This window comes from Triticum urartu, chromosome 2A (genome assembly GCF_056163025.1).
Source record: "Triticum urartu cultivar PI428250 chromosome 2A, HENAU_Tu73, whole genome shotgun sequence".
Taxonomy (NCBI): domain Eukaryota; kingdom Viridiplantae; phylum Streptophyta; class Magnoliopsida; order Poales; family Poaceae; genus Triticum; species Triticum urartu.
In genome coordinates, this window is record NC_141874.1 from 390732924 (window position 1) to 390757097 (window position 24174).

A 24174-nucleotide genomic window follows, 5' to 3' on the forward strand; every position below is an offset into this window, starting at 1 on the left:
TGGCCGAAAAGGCACTTTTTGGTCAACTCTAGGCCGAAATAGACTTTTTGGTCAAGTCTAGGCCGAAAAGTCACTTTTTGGTCAACCCTGGGCCGAAGTTGCATGGCTCATGCTGAAATGTATTTTGTCGCCACCCGTTTCCCGCCCACCCCTTCCCGCCACCCGTTTCCCGCCATATGTTCCCGCCACCCGTTTCCCGCCAATCCCTTCCCGCCTTATTTTCCCGCCAATCCGTTCCCGCCTTATTTTCCCGCCAATCCCTTCCCGCCTTATTTGCCCGCCAATCCCTTCCCGCCAACCATTTCCCGCCATACCGCAGTTATTCTTTCCCGCCATTTTCTCCTCTGTATCTATAAAACCCCCTTCAGGCGGAGGTGGATAAGCATTCCAGTGTAGTGTAATCGAGATGTCCCATTATCCATTCGATCGTAGTTTTCACCCTGAGATGAGCAGCACTCTGCTGAGTCTAGCTACCGATTTCAGGATGGACAATAGGATAGTTCCATGGGACGAACTCACCGGTAGTGACACCATAATGAATGAGTTGGCTCACCAATTACGTAGGTCTGGGTGGCCTGAAAGGACCTATGAGGAGGTACGTCAAGAACTTCTTAGGTTGCATGAAAGGTGGAAGAAGTTGGTGGAGCCGAAGAGTGAAACTTTCAGAAGGACTGCAGAAAAGCATCCATTTTTATGGACCGATGAGAGCGAGGACGACGATGATATCTTCATGCCGCCGCTTCCAGGTTCTGCATCGTCGAAGGGCAAGAGTTCTGCATCGTCCAAAGGAAAGAGTTCTGCATCCGCAAAGGGCAAGAGTTCTGTATCGACCAAGGGCAAGAGTTCTGCATCGACGAAGGGCCAGAGGAGCGCATCGTCGAAGGGCAAGAGGGCTGCATCAACGGAGGATGACGATGGTGACTTCATGTAGTATGTAAGATGTATTCCAGTTGTACCATTTCATTCAGATGTATTTGCATTATTAGTTTGTATTGTATTATTGTAGGGCATTATGTTCTATCTGAATTTCATTTTGTAGTATGTAAGATGTATTGCACAAGTTCAGCCGCACCGTTTAATTCAGATGTACTTGTATCTTAATTATCGGTTGTAGTCTATTTGGAAATGTAACTGGAATAAGAATGCGAATTAATAGTAATATGTCTCTCGCATACATAAAACAATATATGTCTCCTGATCACATAGAAGCAAGTGCGATAGTAACACATACATGAAGCATGTCTCATACATAAATACTGACACACAGCTGCGAATAGTCTGAAACTAACATAGATAATGAGTCATACATAGATAGATAAGCATATCACTGCGGGGGACGACGACGAGTCTGGGTCTTCCTCGGGCGATAAGCGCTGAGGCGGTGGACGAGGCTCGCGATAACCACGACCATAGTTAACCTCGTCTGTCACGGTCTGTGTCTCCTGTGTCGGTGGTGGTGGTGGAGTGTGAAACACTGTCTGTGAGAAGCCATAAATGTTTGTAGCTTGGTCATCATCCTCGCGGTCGCCCTCAAAGTACGAAGCACCACCACTAAGGATCGGTGATTGCTCTGAATGCATGAACGGTTGTGACTGGTTGCCGCCTGCGGTAAAGTAAAATTGATACAAATGCATGAACGAAGCACCACCAGTAAGCATCAGTGACTGCTGAGAATGCAAGAACGATTACTACACTGTTCAAAAGAATGTAGTGAGTAGTGTTACCTAGATTCATCTGCTGATGCTAGTAAGCGCTCCCTAGCTGTGAAGGAGGTGGCTCATGCCAGGAAGAGCTCCCTGGCTGTGAAGGAGGTGGCTCATGCCAGGAAGAGCTCCCTGGCTGTGAAGGAGGTGGCTCATGCCAGGAAGATCTCCCTGGCTGTGAAGGAGGTGGCTCATGCCAGGAAGAGCTCCCTGGCTGTGAAGGAGGTGGCTCATGCCAGGAAGATCTCCCTGGTTGTGAAGGATGAGGTTCTGCATGGTGCACAGAGGGTCGTGGTTCTAAACGGTGCACAGAGGGTCGTGGTTCTGAATGCTGTATAGAGGGACGTGGCGGACGATGTGCTGGAGGAGGAAGTGCAACATCCGAAGTCCGTCTACATGTAACAGCTGCGTAAATCCCGCGTAGCTTGTCATCAAGACGCCTCAACCATGAGACGCCCTCTCGCGGTGGGATAGTTTCTCCCCTCTGAAAGCGCTGCATTAAAGCGGAAACCTCCTCTCGCGCTTGTAGTGTCAAGTCACCCTGTACACAAAGAGTGAACCAATTATATCCTCGTTGTATGATAGACACCACGAATAGACAACCAAGCAAATATGTCCAGATTAACAAAAGACTTAACATATGAGAACCAAGGCATTTACCGCGTGGTGTCTGGTTCCCACAATAGAGGCAGTTGGGTACATATCGCTGGTGAGAGGGGCTTCGATCTGATCAAGAGCAGCTGATGGAACCAAGTAGATCCTCGTTGTATGCCGGTAACGCTGTAGATACAACCCGAACATTTCCTAGTTAAAGGGCCGAACCTCACCCCAGATATTTGTCGCAGCGGTAGTCCATTCGTCAACATAAGGGTAATGCTTTCAAGCCAATAAGCCATGGACTTGTTTCCTCCTAGGCGACTGTCCCTGAGATTGACATGCGCGATACATGATTAGGTATATTATGAATGCAGAGCTGCCAACTAAAATAGTATTAGTACTTACTTGTGCACGTGGTCTGGCAAGTGTGGAATATCTGGAATATCAGGCTGTTGATATAGACCGAACTGTCTCATCACCCTATGAAGAGACATCTCCTCAATCGTCACGTCGAACACCAACTTGGCCTTGGTCATCCAAAAGTGCCGATCTCTAGTGCACAATCCAGAAATCCCAACTAGGTACCTCGATGATATAGCCTGAGGCAAGTATGGCTCCCAAATAACTTGATCCTCGTGCAAACTATCAAACTGCGCCATGAAGGACGGGTAGCATCCCCTAACCTGAGTATGCGCAAACTGTCTCTGTGCATGACAACAAATAAGCATTAGTAATACTATTGAATGGCAAGAAATAATTGAATTAATTGTTACTTAATATAAAAGTAGCTCTCGCCGTGTCCAAACAGATCCCATAGTAGGTAAGTCGCCGATAGCAGGCACATAAGTCCCAGCTAAGTCCTCCAAACCAAAAGGTTTATCAACGTAGACATAGGGTCGTCCAATAGGGAATCTCTCGTATGACCAGAGCTGCAACAATAATGGACATCCAACAAGACTAGATTTTCTAGACTTCAACAAGCAAGCTTTGCACAGGCCTCTGTACGTAGCCGCTAACACAGCAGAACCAAAACTCCTCTGTAGAATATCCGCAGGGCAACGTGCGTCAGCTATCTCTCGTGCAATACCGATGAGTCGTGCATCGACAGTGGTCACGTGGTTCTCCGTAAACATTGTCTTGCCGAACAGCCAAAGAATATATGCCTCTAGGGACCAGTCAATCTGTGCCTCCGACAACTGAACGTCGGGATGTCCTAACGAGACAATCTACATAGAAACGTAATAATTGTATGAACATTGGACAACTAAAAAACAACATTTGTTTAAGTGGCCGTGATGGTTACCTGAAACTGGCTCAACCATCTAAAAAGAGGTCCATGAGGATCGTTGTCTATGGCCCTAGCAGTCGGGACCGCAGCCAAAAAACGGGTCTGCATCGCTGCTTGCCACCCAGATTCTGCCTCTAAGGGACCTATGGCAGCACCGGCCAGAGGTAATCCCAACAAGTAAGACACATCCTATAAAGTAGGTGCCATCTCTCCCCAAGGAAAGTGAAACGTATGTGTCTCTGGTCTCCATCTATCTACTAAGCAGGTAAGGAGTGACTTGTCATAAGAGAAACGTTTCACTTGCCTCTTGTGTAACTGCAATGGTTCACCTACCTCATCTAAGTCCGGACCATCAATCCACTCATCCAATGTACCCTCAACTAGCCGTGCCAAGGGTAGAAGTCCAGCCCAACTTAACCTACAAAATAAAGAGATTGTTAGCGGTTATGAAAAGTATGTCAAACATAGTAAGTCATTATATGGTCTCCATTATATGCACACATACCTATCAACCCATAAATCGTGTATCAGCTAGTTAGTCTTTGGGGTACGAGTGACCAACACGTCTAAGTTGTTGCCCGCTTCCGTAAGGGCGCCCCGGTGCTTTCTATCGATGTTACCATTAAGCAACGGATACGAAGACATATCTGCAATTCAAACAACAAATCTCAGGTGCAAATAAAACATAGTACGGCATATTACAAATTCTAACATAGTCCTGACATATTACGAATTAAAACATAGTCCTGACATATTACATATTAAAACATAGTCCTGACATATTACAAATTAAAACATAGTCCTCACACATTACAAATTAAAACATAGTCCTGACATATTACGAATTAAAACATAGTCCTGACATATTACATATTAAAACATAGTCCTGACATATTACAAATTAAAACATAGTCCTCACATATTACAAATTAAAACATAGTCCTGACATATTACATATTAAAACATAGTCCAGACATATTACATATTAAAACCCACTATGACACATTATATAGCTTGTGAGTTATTTCTTCCTCGTCCGCCCCTTCGGACTCGACTTCCACGACCACGTCCGCCTCTTGCTCCTGTTGTCGCAGCCGTCGATGTGGAAGCACTCGTCGATGCGGAAGCACCATCTTTGTTCAGGTCGGGACAATATTTCATCCTATGCCCATAAGCCGCGCATAACAAACATTGTCTGGTTGCTCCACCAGCTTCAGACTGGTCCATATCGTTCCAGATGCGACGGGCCTTTCGTCTGCCCCTACTTGTTCGCCGAAGGTCTGGATGCGGGATGTATATTCTCTCACCGTCGTTTACCTTGTTGAAATTGCCGACGACTCTAAACCCTGTCATCTCGCCTGTCCAGGTGTTGAGCACTGCCTCTTTTAAATAGTATGGGGACACGAAGGATATAGTATCCAACTGAATCTGGCCACAGGCAGCCAACACATGAGAGCAAGGTAGGTGCAACAACTTCGGTTTGTTGCATGTACACTCACACGTTGGATAAAATTCCGTTCCAATTTTTACCTCGTGTGTCTTCACCTCATTTCCAGAACCAAAACCATCGGTAGGAAGCTGAACCTCATACCTCCTTTCTTGATTCCCTATGAGTCTGACAGTGTGCTTCTTTGCTTTCTCTATCTTCTTTGCCATGTATTCCATGACACGACTACAATAAGGTGTGTTCTGATTATCTTCAATATGCTTCTTTGCTAACTCGTGCCTTTCTCTGAAATATCTCAAAGTGCCATGGAATACAGCCTCCACAATAGCTGTGAGTGGCAATGCTCTATTCCCTCTCAGCACAAAGTTATACACCTCTGCAAGATTGGTTGTCATGTGGCCATACCTAGCTCCATGTGTGTCATGCAGCAAAGACCAATTCATTGGAGGCTCTTTCTCTATCCACTCAGAAAAATTCTTTATTGCCCTTCCCTTATTTCTCTTAGTATTAGGAGGGTCAATTGCTGGCAAGTCACAAAGACCAACTGGCTCCTCTAGATCCGCGATGAGTGCTGCTAATTTAACCTGATCTTCTTCCATTTTCTTCCTCGCACGGACCTGCTTCTTAGTAAACTCATCTAGTTTTGACCAAATAAATTCGTATTTCCGCTGCTGGCTCTGCTTGCATAATTTTTTGAACAAGTTCATCAACCGCTTGTTCTTGAACTGTGAGAAAAAATTAGCCCCAAGATAGCGCATGCACCACCGGCTCTGCAAGTCCCTCCAAGGTGTTGGTTCATCATCTGCTGGATTACGAAGTGTCTTCACGGCCTTCAATATACCAGCATGTCTGTCATGAATGACACACACGTTTGGTCGGTCCTTCACGATGGCAATTTTCACTTGGCGGAAGAACCATACCCAGCTGAGAAAGTTCTCACCCTCCACAAATGCCATGGCAAGTGGGATGATTTGATTGTTCCCGTCCACACCAATAGCAGTCAGGATTTGCCCTCTATACTGACCGGTCAGGAATGTACCATCCACAAACATAACAGGAGGACAATGCCGGAAAGCTTCGATGCACATAGAAAAAGAGAAGAACACTCGTTTCAACACCTTGAAATCTGGTATACTCAGCAACCTCATGTGTTGTACGTTCACATAAGTGCCGGGATTCCTCTCCTTCAGTATGCCCAGGAGACGGACAACATTATCATATGAGTCGAAGAACGTCCCAAACCTTTCCTCCATAGCCTTCTGCTTAGCCCTCCAAGCCTTCCCATAAGGAATGACATAATTCCATCTGACCTTCACTGCTGTCTGGATGTGTTTTGCTTCCATATCTTTCTTCTCTACTATCTCAGTATACATGAGTTGTGCAATGAGACTTGAAGTCAGGTTCGGATGCTTGACCAGCAGGTTCGTCCTCACACAATTATGTGGGATGACAATGGTGACAACCCAGTGGATGTCATACTTCGGCACGTGCCCGTGCACCTTCCCAGGACAACCTGTTACAACACATTTCACGGTATAGTTTGTTGGACTTGATATGTGTGTCTTGAAAACCCTCTGCGTAGACATAGCCCACTTTATCACCGCATACTTCAATTTTTTCTTTGTATCAAACATAGCCCCTATTTGTACTTGGTTCAGATTATACTGCCATGGAGTCTCATGGCCATCGTTCACCGTAAGGCCGGTGGATATGTCCTGCTCCCATGCAGAAGGAATCGGTACCTCAACTTCATCCTCAGAATTTTCAGAATCCAGTTCCTCCACCAATCCATCCTCGTCCTCTTCCTCCATCACCCTCTGCATTTCATCCCCTTCCTCATCCCCATCAGCAAAACCAGAACCAGCTAATATTATCGACTGGCTACTCTGCCCAATATCAGGACCACAAACATTGTGTGGCACGTAGTCTGACTCTTTCTCGGGTTGGCTAGCATCCACATCTTGTGGCTGTGACCCGGATAAAACAATCTCGTTAGCCACTTCACTGCCTTGGCCGGGTTCATACCCCCTGTGGAGTTGTACGGTATTCTCCTCCTTCGGCACAGGTTGCACAAGTGCATATGGGTGGATTCTTCGGTCTCGGCAGCGTCTTAACAGGGACAACCAATGCTGGCTCCTATCTACCGGCATCAACTCCCACTTGACATTTTTACAGGATTTGGTCCACAATGCATGAATACTGACGGAACATACTTCAGGATCCAGACCGAAACAAGTTGTCAACCAGTACTTCAACTGTCTAATGTCCAGTCTGTCCGGGTCAGCTAGTGTCATGACGCCATTTTTAAACTCGCTAAGATCAACCCCCAACTCATTATATCGAACATTACCAGCGCCGTAGTAAACTGTCAGATTTACTGATTCAGACATTTTCACCTGTCAGACATTGTCCTCCTCTCATTAATCACAACAAAGACTAATATTACCCGTTACACTAACTATGCACCAAAATGCCTCCACAAATATATTAACACTGCACTTCACAATATGACTTATCTAAACTAATTAAAATATACAATTCAGAGAAAATTTGTGATGGCATGGTTATACCTTCGAAGCGTGTGTCCCTAGCTTCTTGCTCCTCTCTTTCACTCAGCGGCACCGGCCACCTCACGGAGTACTTGCACCACAGGACAACGGCAGCGCCGCCCCCTCGACGACCGGAGGCTCAACTCCGGTCACCCCCAAGCCGCACCTCCTCGTCCACAGCAGCTGCTCCTCCTCACCACCACCTCCTTCCCAACCACACCTTCTCCACCCCACCATGGCTCCTCCCTCCAAACGCAGAAAAAACTATCCCATACCCAAAAAACACCGTAGGCTGTTGGAGAATGGTATGATCTATCTATTCTGTGTCTTGGATGTGAAAATGGGTGCAAAGTGGTGGAGATCGGCGCGGGCTTGTGAGGTTACAGAGAAGAACGAGAGAGAGAGGAGGAAACAGAGTGCGAGCAGCCAGAGGAAGGAGACGGCCTGGCGAGCCTTATCCCGAACTCTTCGGTCAACTCCTGGCCGAAGAGTTTTTCGGCCGCCAGCTGGCCGAAAAGAGCCCACTTCGGCTGCGCGTGGGCCGAAGCTACGATTTTCGGCCGGCCCGCCACCGACACCACCTCTTCGGTCCAGCTGAGCCTTACTTCGGTCAAAGCCTGGACGAAAAGTCCTTTTCGGCCAAACCCGAGCCGAAAACAACCTCTTCGGCCAGCGCGAGGCCGATGGGGTCATAGTTTTGATTTTTTCGCGTTTAGTGCTATAGTTTCCGAATTTGCTGCACAAAAAGTTATAGTTTTGAAAAAAAATCATAAATCAATAAGCGTAAAAGGATGTGGCCAGATAGATTCATCTAATCTTTATGTTTTGTCAAGATATGGCGAGACCGATTCATCAGCAAATAAATTCCATAGAAAAGGGCACTCGAGCCAACAAAAGCCAGCACGACAGTGATTGCTAATTAAGTTGTGGCAAACGTACCCATGATGCGGCTGGCCTCGGCGACCATGGGACGGGTGTGGGTTGGGGGTGGAGGTGGGGATCAGCAGCAGCAATTCTCCCGTGATCTCGGCATCGGATCGCATGCCGCCGCAGCCAATCTGTTTATGCATGGCAGCGTCAACGGTGAGCGAGGAGGGCGGATGGATCCCGCGTTGGTGTCGATGCATCGGCTCCCTGCTGGTTGACCAGGAGGCCGGGAGCCTCAGTGGCCACCCGAGGCGCGTGGCGGCGGCGGGAGAGCGTGCAGGGGCGCGCGTGCCCTGCCCAGGAAGGCGTGGCGAGGAAGGCCGGTAGTTTTTTTTTCCTTTTTGCGTGAGTTGCCAGCGTGATTGTAGGCGTAGGAGCTGAGGACGTGCCGGCGATTACGCTTTGAGAGAAAAAATGTACTTGGCGGTCCATTTTCTGGCAGAGTGCGTTCGTCCGACTATTATTGCTACGCTAACCACTGGGCTGGATTAGATTAATCTGGGTTGTTAGATCTAGTTAGATGGGATAATCTGATGGTACTAATCAACCTGGGTACACTTAGCGGGTGGAGTTAAGAAAGAAAATGTTCGCTTATTTAATATAGTACTAGTAAGTATCTCTACTCCTAATCTCTACTCCTAATAGACGAGTTGATTGAATAGTCCCACCACTTTCGTCTGGTTTTTTTTCGTCTGGCTTTTTTTCGTCTGGTTTTTCTTCGTCCCACCACCCTCCCTCCCACCGGTTTTCCTCTTTTCTCGTCTGGCCGGCAATACCCAACGTATTTATGGTAATCAATCACAATTAATCTACGTATGGTAAGGCTATAAACTCAGAAATCTCAAATATGATAATTATAGTAATAAATCAATCCAGATGTGGTACGGACATAACTCAGGAAATTTCGAATATGGTAATTATTCTCTTCACTTCGTACGCCCCACCCCATCCGATCGAAGGTCTCCCCCAATGCACGCCCCACCCATTTTTCCCACCTCCTGATCATTTGGCAAGTGATAATTCAATCACCTAATTCCCCCACACAAAAAAAGAAAGATTCAATCACGTAATTTATACTCCTTATTATCCACATTACCATTCAATCACCTAAAAGATGAGAAGCGCTCAGCGTCCTGGTCTAATTTTGCCCCGCTCCTTGCGACGTGAGAATGCCCTAGCTGCTAGCGCTACCCTCGCCCGCCGCCGCCTGAGACATCGCTCACCTCCTCCCTCCACCCCTACCGCCGAGTAATCCAATGCCAAGGAGGACGACCGTCATACGATCCAGCTACGGCCGCCGATCGGCCTTGTCCCAGCCGCCGCCAAAAGAGGCTCTTCTACATAGCCGAGGTGAAGATGCCAACGGCACGGTCACCCTGCCGGCGCGCCCCATGTCGAGGAGTGGCGCGTCAGGTCGTACCCGCGCTAGGTTGACGCCAACACCATGCGCTTCGTCCGCAACATCACGGTGTGGTCCACGACGACGCTCCCCGGTGGTGATGAGAAGTGCGCGGTGTTGCATGAGGTGTCGGTGCTGCTCTTCTCGGTACGGCGGGCAGGTGCAGTTCCTCGTCTCCGACCTGTAGATGTGGTTGGGTCGGCAAGTTCCTCCTAGTCTTCAAGAGCCTCTCGAACTACGACCTCGTGGACCTCGCCGCCGACAACCGCACCCGCTGCTTCCGGCACCTCCAGGTGGGCCTCACCTGCCACGCCGAGTTCAGCATCGACCCGCTCCGCGTGGCGCTGTTCGCAAAGCTGGCCAACACGTGCAACGCGATGCTGGGCGTGCGTGGCGCCGGGCTGACCAACATGGTGTTCCCGCCCACGAGAGGATCCAACGCCCCTCCCCACTACCCCACGTGATCCGACGCAACGAGGACGACATCCTAAGATCCAGTCGTGGTTGTGTGGTATCTCGGACGAATCCATCCAGCCTCATCCTAGCCGCCGCCGGTAGAGGCTATTTTTTCATAGGCGTAAGCATCCATGTCCGATAGTGCAAATTCTGGCTGGTTCCATGGGCACTTCGTTCCCCGCCGTGCAATCTTCGTTGATTTGGAAAGATGGGGCTGTCTGTTTAGCTAATTCAATCAGGTAATTTTCTGTTCAATCTGCCGTTGATCATGTTAATTCTTGTTATATTCAGTTATATTGGAAACAACGTGAACATGCTGCTCCTTTTTCCAATCACAATACTTACGTGTGGAGAGCTCTGGCGTCGGCAGCTGTGTGGAAACACAAGCTGATTTGCGACTGATCAGAGGGCGAGCTTCACATACCTGTGTAGCTCATATGTGTATGTGATTAACGGATTAGCAGTTTAACATACACGGGCATTTTTTGCTTCTCTGGTTGAGTACTAGCATAGTGATGGTGCCCATCTATCTTGGCTAGAGATAGCTAGATAATTTTATTCAAACTTATAAGTGTATACTACTACTGAATTTCTCGCACATAGGATTCACCTTTTGTCTCATCAAATTACCTTTATGTTACATAAAGTGGAAAGCATCTAATGTACGGGCAATTAAGAATCCCGTCAGTTTTGAAACCTTTCATGGTGTACTAGCATAATTCTCTTCAGCATGCATGAGCTAGAGCATAATAACCTATCAAATATTTAGGGAAGCCAGTCGGGTACTCAATTCATTGATTTTTTTGCAGGGACTTAATTCATTGATGCGATCCGTATCTTGTAGGAGTACTTGTTTACACCAAGATTTTTCATCTCAGCAAAGTTCGCTTCTTGCACTACCGAAGAAAGATGATGCATGGTGTAGCAATTGGATGATGTGCTCATGATTGTTCTTGCTTGGACAGGACAAGGAATTCAGGTTTAATTCCACTCATATATAGATACCCATCTTATTTTTTAAGCTATCCTTCAATACTAAGCCCGGTCATCCTATTTTCTACAATATTATGCTATTCTTTTTCTTCCTTCCGTTTGCTTAACATTATATTCTCTGTATATATGCATGTCAAGTTTAATGTGTTTTAAAAATGACTAAGAGTAGGAATATTATTTTATGTACCTTTAGTAAGAGTAGCAGTTACTGAACAAAAAGAATGGCCAGCCAGCATCTTTTCAGCTAGAACTTTCGGTTGTCAGCAAGGATGACAGATAAGGTACTTGTTAGTTTGGTAAATGAGTTTATTCACATAACTATTCCTATAAATGTCCACTGTACTATCAGAGGAATAGTTACCCACTTAGTATTGGTCACAATGTTTTACGGTCCTCAATCTCTTGAAACACTAAAGGATAGTTATGTAATGGAAATGTTGTTCTCTAGCATACACGTTAGTTCTGTAAGGTGTTCATCCCGTGTTTAACTTCTGAATAGTTATTGCAAAGTTTTCAAATTTTGTAGCATGCCTTGGGATTTGATTACCCTTTGGAATTGTTCTTTGTAGAAAAAAAATGCATATATGATCATGCTTGGGAAGAACTCAGTAGCTTATAATAGGCGTCTTCATCTCATATCTGACCCACATGGCTTGCCGGTTGTTGGTTTAGTAGCATCCTCCTTGGCAAAGAAGAAACATATTTTTGTGATTAATTGCTTTGATGCTAAATTTCTCTGCCTTATTTGTTCTTGACCTACATGTTCCATGTGTTTCCACGAAATCGTGATGGTCGAGATGCTCTTGCAAGTTTAGTTAATGCAAATGTTGTGTAGTGATCAATAAATCATGTCAGAAGTTGTAGGGTGCTCAAAGTAATGAGCTTGCAGCTGCTTCAAGGCTGGAATACACATTCAACTTCTACCGTACTACCAGTCCTGATGTAACTAAGCTTTTCCTCATTGACCCTGAAGCCAAGCGCACCTCTGTAGTCTTGCTGAAGAAAGAGGAGGAGAAGTTGGACTTATAAGGTATTTTCATCACTAACTCGCTTCACCTTCCAGCAACTGCATTTTCCTTCCATGTATGTTAGATGATTTGGCCTATGAATTTGATATAAATGTATGATGCGTTGTGCTGACAGCGAGTTCAGAGCAAAAAAGGAGGGCGGCAACTGCAATAGTGATTTGGCCTACCAGTTGCACATCGGTCACAATTTTTTAAAAGGAATGCAGAATCTTTATCCATATATACATTGGCTTTCAGTTATAGGAAAAAGGAGGGGCGGTGACTGCAACAACAATAGGACGACAGCCATTATGACTGAGCCAACAAGCCACTGTTCTTTCTTGACTGGCACTGTAACAATGAGATTTCATTATGTCCGAAGTGCATAATCAATTGTCTTATTTTCTTTTTTGTGCCTTCTTATTTATGTATGGGTATGGGTTAGTGTTTTATGTGACTGGTTACAATGAAAATCTGTATGTGACTGTTGAGGAGCATGCAAATTGGGACAACTTGCTTTCTGTGAGCAACCATTTGAATGCTGAAAGGTCATACATGGGTGTGAATGGATCAGATACATCACATACATCAGGTAAACAACATGTACCTCTTTGATTTCACATGTGCGCACATGCTAGACATTGTTGTCCCATTTTAAAATATATGTTTCTTCATAACCTTGTTTTAGGTTGTGTGTTTTAGGTAATTCTTATTTGGGTAACATGTAGGGGCAGCTGCCAATATCATGTATTTTAATTTTGAGTCCTCCTAAAGGGGTTGTTTGAAGAATTTTGTTCTTACAATAAATTTGGCATAATAGTTGGATTCTTCTGATTTGACCAAAAAAAACTAGTCTTGCAAAATTAACTGAATTTGCCATTTATGTATTTTCCTATAAGCTAATAAGTTTGTTTATGTAAAGAAACTGCATTGGAGTAGATTGTGAGTATTTCTTCACCCCCTGGGCCGCTAGGGCAACAACTTGTGCGAATGACACCAGTCCTCGCGACGGTGCCATTAACCCTCTGAACGCTCTATTGCAGCTGCCTCTATAGCTTGATGTCACGGATTGGAGGACGCCAAGGTATTGTATATTTTGCTTGATGAATGATCTAGATTGATTGTTTTTATTGCTATAGGAACACGGAATTGATACATGTAGTAATATGACAAAGATGTATCATCACAATATTGATCCGGATACCGCTTCTGCATCAAACTGCTTTTCACATATATTCTACGAGCTATGTTCCATCTCGTAGGACTAATTTATTTTGTGCCAAATCATGTAGTGAAATGCATTAGAACCATATACTCTCTTTTAGGGCATTCCCCTGCACATAATCTCTCTATGCAGTTAGGCAACTGATATTGCCATTATTCTGGTATATCTGCAGTATTGGCATGGAAGAACATGTTCATTGGTTTGAATTGATTACCCTCATGGCCAGTATTATATATTCTAAGCATTCAGTTGCCTGCAAAAATAATTATGTAACAGATATTTATTCCAGGTTGTCGTATAATTTACACCTAAATTGGCAACAGAAATTAGTTTCTTCACTTATTTCAAGTATTAAATTCATTTAGAATTTTCTTAGTTTTGGCTTTAGTTTTCATGCCATATTATTTACCGAACCGGTTATGAATTATTAGCATGACAACATGATCTCTATTTAAACTAGACCAAGAATTTTTCGTAACTCGATTTGTTGTTGTTTTCTCTTTGGAGGACTTTGTATCTACTTGTGCCCCTTTTGTTCTATGATGACAACCCATCTATCATGTGCTACTGATTCCTGCCTTGTTTACTTACAAGTACTCGTTTTTGTGTCATGTATGGTATGAGGACAACTATGCAAAATTGCTAACAGGATTGATGAGGCATGTTATCTTTTGTATTTTTCTTACAAACATACCTACTGAAGCATCTTAATCCCTCCTCGTTTTAATTTTTAGTTGTTATCATTCAGTGTCTATAGTTTTGCATAACTAATAGACTTGCAAATCGACCTATTATGTACGTGATGTTGGCAGTAGATAAATAAGTTTGCTTCTGTGCAAGTAAAACATTATAGTTCCCGTGTTGTTTTCGCCTTACATTCATGTGCCATGTCTGGCATTGGTTTCAAACATGTAGATTTTCAAATTACTTCCTCTTCATATATGATGTCCATACCAGATAACCCTAGGCACCTCGGCCGTGGCCCTGAGCGCGGCCATTGCATACAGGCTTTCGGTAGTATCATTGTACAACATATATGTAGCTATAGTATGAGGCAAGCCTGGGCCCTGGCCCAATGCTGCCTCCACCCCTGGTTCCATTGTCAATTATGGGGACATGGTGATAACCTGTTGCACTGGTGTTTGTCTCTCTGAGAGATGCAACAACAACAACAACAAGAAAGCCTTTAATCTTTTGGGTTTCATCTCCATATAAGAGTGGCTGATTTTTTACTTTGACTCATCAAACCTATCACAACCTTCCTCCTTTACCCGGGCTTGGGACCGGCTATATTGAGACAACATAGGCGGGGCTTTAGTCTCTCTGACATGAAGCTATTTAATATATTAATGTGTCACGAGGACAAGTCCAGGCTCCTCATGTCATGTACTATAAGTTTAACTCCAAAGAAAATTTAATTTATACGACAAGACTATACTTATTGTGATTTTTACATATCGTCATGGTTCTTCCTTGGATTGTGGGGTTTGTGTTAGTGGCTGCAAGCCGAGGTTGTCTTTGTTGCCATTGACAAGGATTTTTTATCGAGCGAGGCACTACATTTTGTTCCTTATTTCAGTGGGAAGCTAACCGTAGTTCTTCTATTATGATTAACCGTGTTACGGTAAATATTAAAAATTTCATCAACAAAGTTTTTAACTGTTTTGGGTGCATATAAAAGAAACAAGCATGTATTGCTGTTGAACCACGACAAAGTTTGATGAGTAAGGCCGTAAGAGAAATACGGAGAATCAGTTGAGGGGTTGTAAGTGGTTGAGATAGCAAAATATGCACATCTGATATTGATTCGGTTTTCTATTAATTCTTTTGCACTGTAGGGATCTTCTCTTGGGAAAAGTTTTGGTGTCAATGGGAAATCCAAGGAGGAAGAGCATGTGAGAGAAATAGAGGAGTGCAGAGAGCAGGGACTGGATGCTTCGTCATGAAGTTGTGTCATACTAGCCAGCTAGAGGAATGATGCATGCAATCCATGAAATTGTCCCATAGTAGCCAGCTAGAAAGGGTCGTGATAGACCCATTTGTTAGCCCGTGACAACGCACGGGCATTCTACTAGTAAGTATTAGATGGGATAATCTGATGGTACTAATCAACCTGAGATACACTTAGCGGGTGGAGTTAAGAAAGAAAATGTCCGCTTATTTAATAGTAGTAAGTATAAGTATAAGTAAGTAAGTATAGATATAGAAGTATAGGTTTAAAATTTCTGGAAGTCCTGAATTATGTTAAAGAAGAAAAAAGGAAAAGAAAAGGGTATCCCGCCCTGCACATAGGTTGGACCAAAATCTTCCCTCAAAAAAAAAAAGGTTGGACCAAAATCTTGTGCGAGGGGAGTAGGGGGGGTGCGTTTGTCGTCCCTATTCAGGGCGTTTGGCTGCTGAATAGGAGCACCCCTATGGTTCACTAGTATCTTCATATTAGTGCTTGTAGCGCCAGGAACAAGAACTGCCGCTCCCTGTGGCCTAACCCAGTTACGTAACCTTCACCGGCCGTGATTAACCGTTTGACTTGCCTAACAACATTTGATAGTTGACCGGTGACCAAACTGACTGTTGCCTTTGAAAATATCATGAATATGAAAAATTGGTAAGTTTGGAAAAAGATTGTGAATTTGAAAAGGTTCAAAATTTTTGAAAATATTTGCGAATTTGAAAAAGTTCATAAAGTTGAAAAAACACAAATTTGAAAAGGTTCATATCTGAAAAAACTCATGTATTTAAAAAGGTCATAAAAATTTGAAACTACTCACGAATTTAAAATAGTTCACAAAATTAGAAATAGGTTCTTGCAATTTGAAAAAAATCACAAAGTTGTAATTTGTAAAAAGTTGACAAATTTGAAAAAAGTTCACGGATTTGAAATTTGAAAAATATATGAAAATTTTCAGAAATTGGAAAAATTCCCACATTAAAAAAAAGAAATTAAAAAGAGAAACCCCCAAAACAAATAAAAATGATGAAACCCCCAAAAAAAGAATCTAGGCCCCAAACACGAGAGGGAACCTTCTAGAAGGATCCTAAAATCAGTTATGGGACATATGTGTTTTTGGGCTAGCCCAATTGCACAAGCTAACGATCGATATTTGCCCCAACTACTGAATCTATAATACCTAAATAGTTCATCCCCATTATCCTATTTCTCTTAACATGCAAGCTATCCACCTCAGCAGTGTTGCCACATCATCAATTCTTAGCATGCATAATACTTCCATGCATCCACCTCATTTATTTTGTGGAACAATTATCAGAAGTACTCCTTCGGGACAGGAAGCGCCGTTCATTTTATAGGCAGGAGATCACTTTTTCTCCTTGGTCTTACCCCTGTACGTGCGCCGTTTGATCTATAATACCTAAATGGTTCATCCCCACTATCCTATTTCTCTTAACATGCAAGCTATCCACCTCAGCAGTGTTGCCACATCATCAATTCTTAGCATGCATAGTACTTCCATGCATCCACCTCATCATTTATTTTGTGGAATAATTATCAGAAGTACTCCATCGGGACAGGAAGCGCCGTTCATTTTATAGGCAGGAGATCACTTTTTCTCCTTGGTCTTACCCCTGTACGTGCGCCGTTTGAGATAAAGAAATCTGCTAAATAAATAAGAGAACTACGTAACGCTTGAAATCAGGTGCATGCAACCAACGCATGCATGTGGTAACTGCTGCAATTAACCCTTCACGACGCATTGTCTTCCCTTTCCTTCATATACATCTCCCATCTGTCCCCTCACATCCCATCGTGGCTTTCCTAACTTCACCGACTCTCCTCTTCGCTCGTCGGTGTCGTCGAGTCGTTCTCTTCCTCTCCTCGATTGCGTGGTATCGGATTTGGATTAGCCGCACCGCCGCTGCACACGAGCAGGTACACAATGGCACGCCCTGCTCCGATCGTTTATCGGGAGATAAGTTCAATTAGTTAGGTTTGTATGTTGAGTCTAACTGACTTTCTGAATTTTCCGACAGATCGGGACGATGGGAGGAATCTTGCAGCTGATATAGTTTGCGAACGGACGATCTGAATTTCGTTTTCCTCAATAAATTTATTGCAGTTTGACATCCATGGTGAGATTGACATGTGGTATCAAATAAGAGGTACGATGTGGCAATTCCTTCTTTTGTTTTGGCAAAAGTATGAGAATGGAGGGCCCAGGTCAAATGGGCACCATGCCCCCCACACACATCTAATTATCTGTCAAATCAATTCCTAATACATGTAACTATTTCTCTACTGCAGTACTCTCGCCATCCAATGAACGGCGATATAGCACACGACTGCTAGCGGTAGCAGTAGTTGGCGGCTTGATCAGGAACTCAAGATAAGGAGCACTGGTGTGTCGAGGTGTTCCCTGACATCTATAGTGCGGTCTGCAGAAACGATACTTCATAACTCCCCATATCCCAAAATATATATCAATCGAGGTGTGCCAAAATGCTATGGATCCAAATCATTGTGTTCGTGCGAAACCCTTGATTTTATCAACCAGGTCAGTCAACTATTGAGGAAAGCAATGATATCATCCAGTCGATGAAACTCATGTTATTACATTCCTTTTTCAGGACCACAATTGCACATATTACTATTATGTATTGCTGAAAATGTCCAATGAATTGCAAAAGTCCAGAAGTTTAATTTGATGATATGCCATCCAAAATTTTCTTAGTTGTTCACCACATCTCCTTATATTAATTAGTAGTAATGCAAGATGAATTCATCTTCTCTGAATAATAGAAGGCCCTTGGATGTTTACATGTAACTTTTTTCTTGATTCTGAAGTTTCCCTTCAGTTATTTTCACATACCTTTTCCTGTGGAGGGATGGATCGAAGTAAATGCACAGCGGAGTTCTCATGGACATTGGCATGATTAAAACTTGGGGATATAGATAGGTGGTGATGTTTCAGTTGTAGATAGAAGGGTTTTTTTCCTTACAAAAGAAGCGGAGATGGTGGGCATGTATTGAAGCCGTAAACCATTTGTTTTTCCGCGTGTAAACTACCGTATAATCCTCTAATCTGACTGGTTGTCGGTTGTGATACTTTGATTAGTATAAGTAATGTACTATCATTTTAAAGTATTGTTGACCAAGAAAAATCATTTATTCATTATTTCATGATCCTTTTAGGAGAGTTACTCGGTCGAGTAAAGGATCAATTGTAGGCAATATTTTCCGCAGCAACGCGCGGGGAGTTATCTAGTACTAGTATCAAAGGAACTGATGCCATAAATGATAAATTGGATCTGACTGTTTTGTTTATAGCGAGACTTAGGGCAACCTCGCGTCCAGTTGAGCTATACTGAGTAGGCCAGAGCAACATCAACGCTTTGCCCTCACCCGCACACGAGAGCATGACATGGGCTCGTCTTGCCATGATGACGTCACACTAACTATTTTTTTGTCTTCTTTCTTCCTTTTATTTTTATTTTAAAAATTAGATAAAAGTAAGAAAAAACTCCATGAATTGGAACAAATGTTAGCGCAATTAAATTAAATGTCAATAGCATTCACAAAAATGTTCCTGATATGCAAAAAAATCACGTGTTTCAAAAGAATGTATGTGAAAATTTTGAAGAATTTTTACGCAATGTGAAAAAAAATTTAGTATAAACCTTTTTTGTACCATTAAAAAAATGTATGTGATATCTATAATACCTAAATTGTTGATCCCCACTAACTCTAACTCTCTCAACAAGCAGCTCTCCACATTACCAAATGTGCCATGTCGTCATCCACTAAAACTACTTCATAGCACATGGGTACTTCAATTTAATTTTTTTCATCTCCAATGATCCAGCATACATGCATACTCTTTCTTCACATATAATTACTTCCAATAATAACAGTCTTTTATTTAAATCATCTCATTCATACATACTTTATCCAAAAATAATCTTTAAAATTCATGCGTGTGGTGAAATCACCCAGTTTTAAAGAAATGTGTTCGCATTTAAAAAACATGTGTGTGACATTTAAAAAAAATTATACAATGTAAAACAAATGCTCACATAGTTTTAGAAAAATGTTTATTACCAAAATAATGTTAAACCAACTATTCAAAAAATTGTTCAAAACATGTATTAATATAAAAATGTACATCAATGTATTTGAAAAATGTAGCGTGTATCAAAAAAATATTTCACGTGTACACTAAAAGTGTGTAATGCATACTAAAGAATATTAGACGTGTGTTAAGAAAAAAAAAGTAATGACAACCGACAAAGAAACAAAAATAGAAGTGAAGAAAACTGAAGAAAAAAAGAAATACAACAATAAAAATCGAGAAAAAAAAGAAAACTAGTGAAAAAATCAAAGGAAAATAAAATAAAATGATGAAACTGAGAAAGAAATGCAGAAAATTAGAAGAAAAAAAGAAAACCTGAAGAAAACCAAGGAAGAAATAAAAGACAATAGAGGAAAACCCAAAGAAAAAAGAGAAATGAAAGAGAGAAAAAAAATGAAAAACTATAGCAAATGAAGGAAGGGAACGCAGCCAGCCCGCGAACGAGCAAACTCGGTAAATGGGCCGGCCCAGAAATGACACACGAGGGAAAAGGCTTCATGCGAGTCAAGCATACATCTCGCTATAAACTCTGCATTGGTAAATAGCTCTGCCCTATGGCACTAACAATTCTATATCGCACATCGACCACCTGCATGGATCTTCTTCCGCTCTTGCTCAGGCAGGAGATTAGGATAAGGGAGGAGTTTTGTTCACTTCATGTATACATTAACTTTATATGTCATGGTAACACAATAGTTTTATGTAGCAACGAGTTTTCACAAGGTTATTTTTTTCTAGGAAAAAAATGATGTCGCCGTTGTAACAATTAGGAAATCAATTTTTGTGAGAGCTATAATGTTTCATTACTATCGTGATACATACTGCCAGTTTTAGAGTCCAAAGATCATCAATCAGTATTATGTACTAGATGTTAATTTGAAGTAAAGAATATATTTTGATCTTTTGTGTGACAAGAAGTGCCCCTTATCCTTGATTTGCCCACGCCCCGTATATTTGTGGGTTGGCCCTTCTTTGCCTTGTGGATCCACAACAATGGCACAACCAAACAACATCGTCGGTGCATTGCGGACAATCACAGGTCTAAGGTCTGGCGAGGGACGCGTGATGTGCGTTGGGGCCATAGGTGGGTGGATCTGCATGCTCCGGAGGTTGTGGTGTGAAAGGCCATGGAGTTAAGGTCGTCCTTGGGGGAGGGTTGGCAGTACTGGGAATCATGCCAGGAGGGTGATGTAGGAGGTCGGCTGGGGGGTAGGTGTGGAAGTAGTGACACAATTGGTCTCTAGTAGGGAGGGGCCATCGGCGGCACCGGTAGTCGGAGATCAAGAGGGTAGGGGGAAAGGGTCGGGTGTGCGTTGGAGATTTTACATTTTCTTCTAGGCGGAATAGGGGCATGGGCAGCAATGTGCAAGGCAACACAACGAACCGTTCTCAGCAAAATGTTTTCTTCCGCTCATTGATGGCATGGTGGGTAATTCTAATCTACAAAGGGCAGTTTCTATGACGGATGGCCAACAACTCACATCCATTTATTAAAAATAGTAGTCAAAATTAGGTATTAGGTACCAAAAATACCTAGTGGGTCTCGGGTCCCAATGGACATGGATTGAAAAAAAATAGAAATTGCAAAAAGAGTCAAATTTTCCTTCTAAACCTTAGGCATAGGTGTTTTTGACTTGATGCATTTGATTATCAAAGAATGTGTAGGAACTACTTTTGTATGCATTGAGATAGTTGACGATTGTTAATACATAGCTTGCCAAACTTTTCTTTTATTGACTTAGATCGACCACAACTAACACATGAGTTAAATGAAGATCATGTTTGGTAGCATTAATCCTCCGAAAATTACCCCCTTTTACCATCTACATGCTCGAGGGCAAGTATGGATTAAGCTTGGGATGCCGATACGTATCAATAATTTTTGCGTGATTCATATTATATTACTATAAACTTTAAACAATTTGGGCATATTTTTTCTTGAATTTTATTGGACTAACATATCAATCTAGTGGCGAGTGCTAGTCCCTATTTTTTGTTGTTTTTGCCTTTCTAAGAAAATACTCAGAAAAAGTCTCAAAAAATTTCCAAAATATGGAAGACGAGAAGGACCTTGGGGGCTGGGACCCCTACCTGGTGGGACCCATAGCCCCGAGGCGCCTAGGCTCTCTAGGGGAACCTATAGCCTGTGGGCCCCCCTTACTTGGCCTTCGTTGCCCATAAACTTATAAATACTCCAGAACTCACCTCCATTTATCGAGCATTTTCTCGCTTTCGCCACATTGTGTTTCCAAGGCGATCTTCGTTTTCAGCGCTGATCAAGACCTTTGACGGAGGGGAGTTCATCTCAATCTTCATCAACCTAGATCATCATGCTCCAAGATGAGTTGTGGGTAGTCCATCCCATGGACTACAGGTTCATGATAGTAGCCAATGTTGTAATCTCTCCTGCAAGAGGTAGTTCTGATGTTCAATACAGTAACTACATGATTTGCCCTACATGATTGTTGTTTTTCAGATGAGTTTGTGGCGGCGATGAAGATCATGTAATGGATTAACTCTATCTGTTCAAATTTGTTCATGATTCATGTTTGATATATAGATGCAAAATTCATTTAGGTTGATTGTCTTCTCTTGGCTAGTTTAGATCGGTAGCCTGTAGTGGAAGAGGTCTGCATTAGTTGGGTTGTAGTCTTGCGTGTGATTTACTATAGTGACAAAAATTTGGATATGCTTGTAAAGAATTCTTGCCACTAGGGGTGAAGGGTTAGTTGTAACACCCTCGACGCGACTATAGCTCCCACGTGTCGAGGCACGACTTAGAGACATAATTGCATTGAAGGCATATGTCGCAAGCTAGGCAATCTTCACAACATCCCATGTAATGCAAATAATAAAGGGGAGATAACATAGTTGGCTTACACTCGCCACGTCAATCAAGTACATAAATAACATTACGTCAACCAAACACTCATGGCCCGACTACGACGCCAAAATAAAAGATAACCCAACATGCGACACGGTCCCGATCACCCCAACTGGGCACCACTACTGATCATCAGGAAAAGAAACATAGTATCGTTGAGAGTCCTCGTCGAACTCCCACTTGAGCTCAAGCGCGTCACCTGGAGCGGAATCATCAGGCCCTGCATCTGGTGTAATAGTAATCTGTGAGCCACAGAGACTCAGCAATCTCGCACCCTCGCGATCAAGACTATTTAAGCTTATAGGTAAAGTAAGGTAAATATGTGGAGCTTCAGCAAGCGACTAGCAAATATGGTGGCTATCCTGTTCGCAAAAGAGAGCGAGAAGAGGAGGCAAAGCGCGAGCGAGAAACTAGAGGGCAACCTGCGCAAGCATTACTCCAACACCGTGTTCACTTTCCGGACTCCGCCGAGAAGAGACCATCACGGTAACACACTCAGTTGATTCATTTTAATTAATTTAAGGTTCAAGTTATCTACAATCGGACATTAACAAATTCCCATCTGCCCATAACCGCGGGCACGGCTTTCGAAAGTTCAAATCCCTGCAGGGGAGTCCCAACTTAGCCCATGACAAGCTCTCACGGTCAACAAAGGAATAGACCTCCTCCCGAGATGTTCTGATCAGACTCGGTATCTCGGTTCTTCAAGACACTTCGACAGGTTAAAACAAATCCAGCAACACCTCCCGAATGTGCCGACAAATCCTGATAGGAGTTGCACATATCTCGTTCTCAGGGCACACTCAGATGAGCGCTCCATACAACTAAAACCAAACCTCGAGTTTCCCCGAGGGGGCGCTGCACAGGACTCTAGTTCGGACCAACACTCATAGGAGCACTGGCCCGGGGGGGGGGGGGCTAAAATAAGATGACCCTCGGGCTCCGGAAACCCAAGGGAAAAAGAGGCTAGGTGGCAAATGGTAAAACCAAGGTTGGGCATTGCTGGAAAAGCTTTAATCAAGGCGAACTATCAAGGGGTTCCCATTATAACCCAACCGCGTAAGGAACGCAAAATCCGGGAACATAACACCGATATGATGGAAACTAGGGCGGCAAGAGTGGAACAAAACACTAGGCGAGAGGCCAAGCCTTCCACCCTTTACCAAGTGTATAGATGCATTAAGATAACATGGCAATATAGTGATATCCCAACAAATAAATAAATGTTCCAACAAGGAACAATCTCCAATCTTCACCTGCAACTAGCAACGCTATAAGAGGGGCTGAGCAAAGCGGTAACATGGCCAATCAATGGTTTGCTAGGACATGGTGGGTTAGAGGTTTGACATGGCAATTTGGGAGGCTTGAAAGAAAATGTTAGGCATCGTAGCATTGACATAGCAAAAGAGCGAGCATCTAGCAAAGCAAAGATAGTAGTGATTTCGAGGGTATGATCATCTTGCCTACAAAGTTGTCAGAGTTGACTGGATCCTCGAAAGCAAACTCAACGGGCTCCTCTTTAGCGAACTCGTCTCCCGGCTCTACCCAAACAAGACAAACAAGCAAACGGAACACAATCAACCATGTGCAAAGCTCAAGCAATATGATGCAAGGAT

The 24174-nt window shown here is 43.3% G+C and overlaps 1 protein-coding gene and 2 long non-coding RNA genes across 3 annotated transcripts; 2 read left to right on the forward strand and 1 right to left on the reverse strand.

The window, feature by feature from the left end:
* Positions 1-2613: 2613 nt before the first annotated feature.
* On the reverse strand, positions 2614-7425 carry LOC147985224 (uncharacterized). The gene is made up of 2 exons (XM_087539857.1): positions 5653-7425; positions 2614-2676 (listed from the first exon to the last, which is right to left on the reverse strand). The coding sequence occupies exons 1-2, from the start codon at positions 7423-7425 to the stop codon at positions 2614-2616; spliced, it is 1836 nt and encodes a 611-aa protein (XP_087395983.1).
* A 2216-nt stretch (positions 7426-9641) lies between these two features.
* On the forward strand, positions 9642-12774 carry LOC147985225 (uncharacterized). The gene is made up of 3 exons (XR_015615106.1): positions 9642-10605; positions 11176-12389; positions 12503-12774. It is a non-coding gene; the product is annotated as an uncharacterized LOC147985225 (long non-coding RNA).
* A 4583-nt stretch (positions 12775-17357) lies between these two features.
* LOC147985226 (uncharacterized) lies at positions 17358-18617 on the forward strand. Its single transcript, XR_015615108.1, has 3 exons — positions 17358-17477; positions 17579-17707; positions 17850-18617. It is a non-coding gene; the product is annotated as an uncharacterized LOC147985226 (long non-coding RNA).
* Positions 18618-24174: the final 5557 nt, after the last annotated feature.

Excerpts from the sequence above, each read along its gene's own strand:
- LOC147985224 (XM_087539857.1), bottom strand. The coding sequence starts at position 7,425 with ATGTCTGAATCAGTAAATCTGACAGTTTACTACGGCGCTGGTAATGTT. Across the intron at positions 2,677-5,652 it reads ATGAGTTTACTAAGAAGCAG|CTCTGCATTCATAATATACC; the intron begins GTCCGTGCGAGG and ends TTTAGTTGGCAG.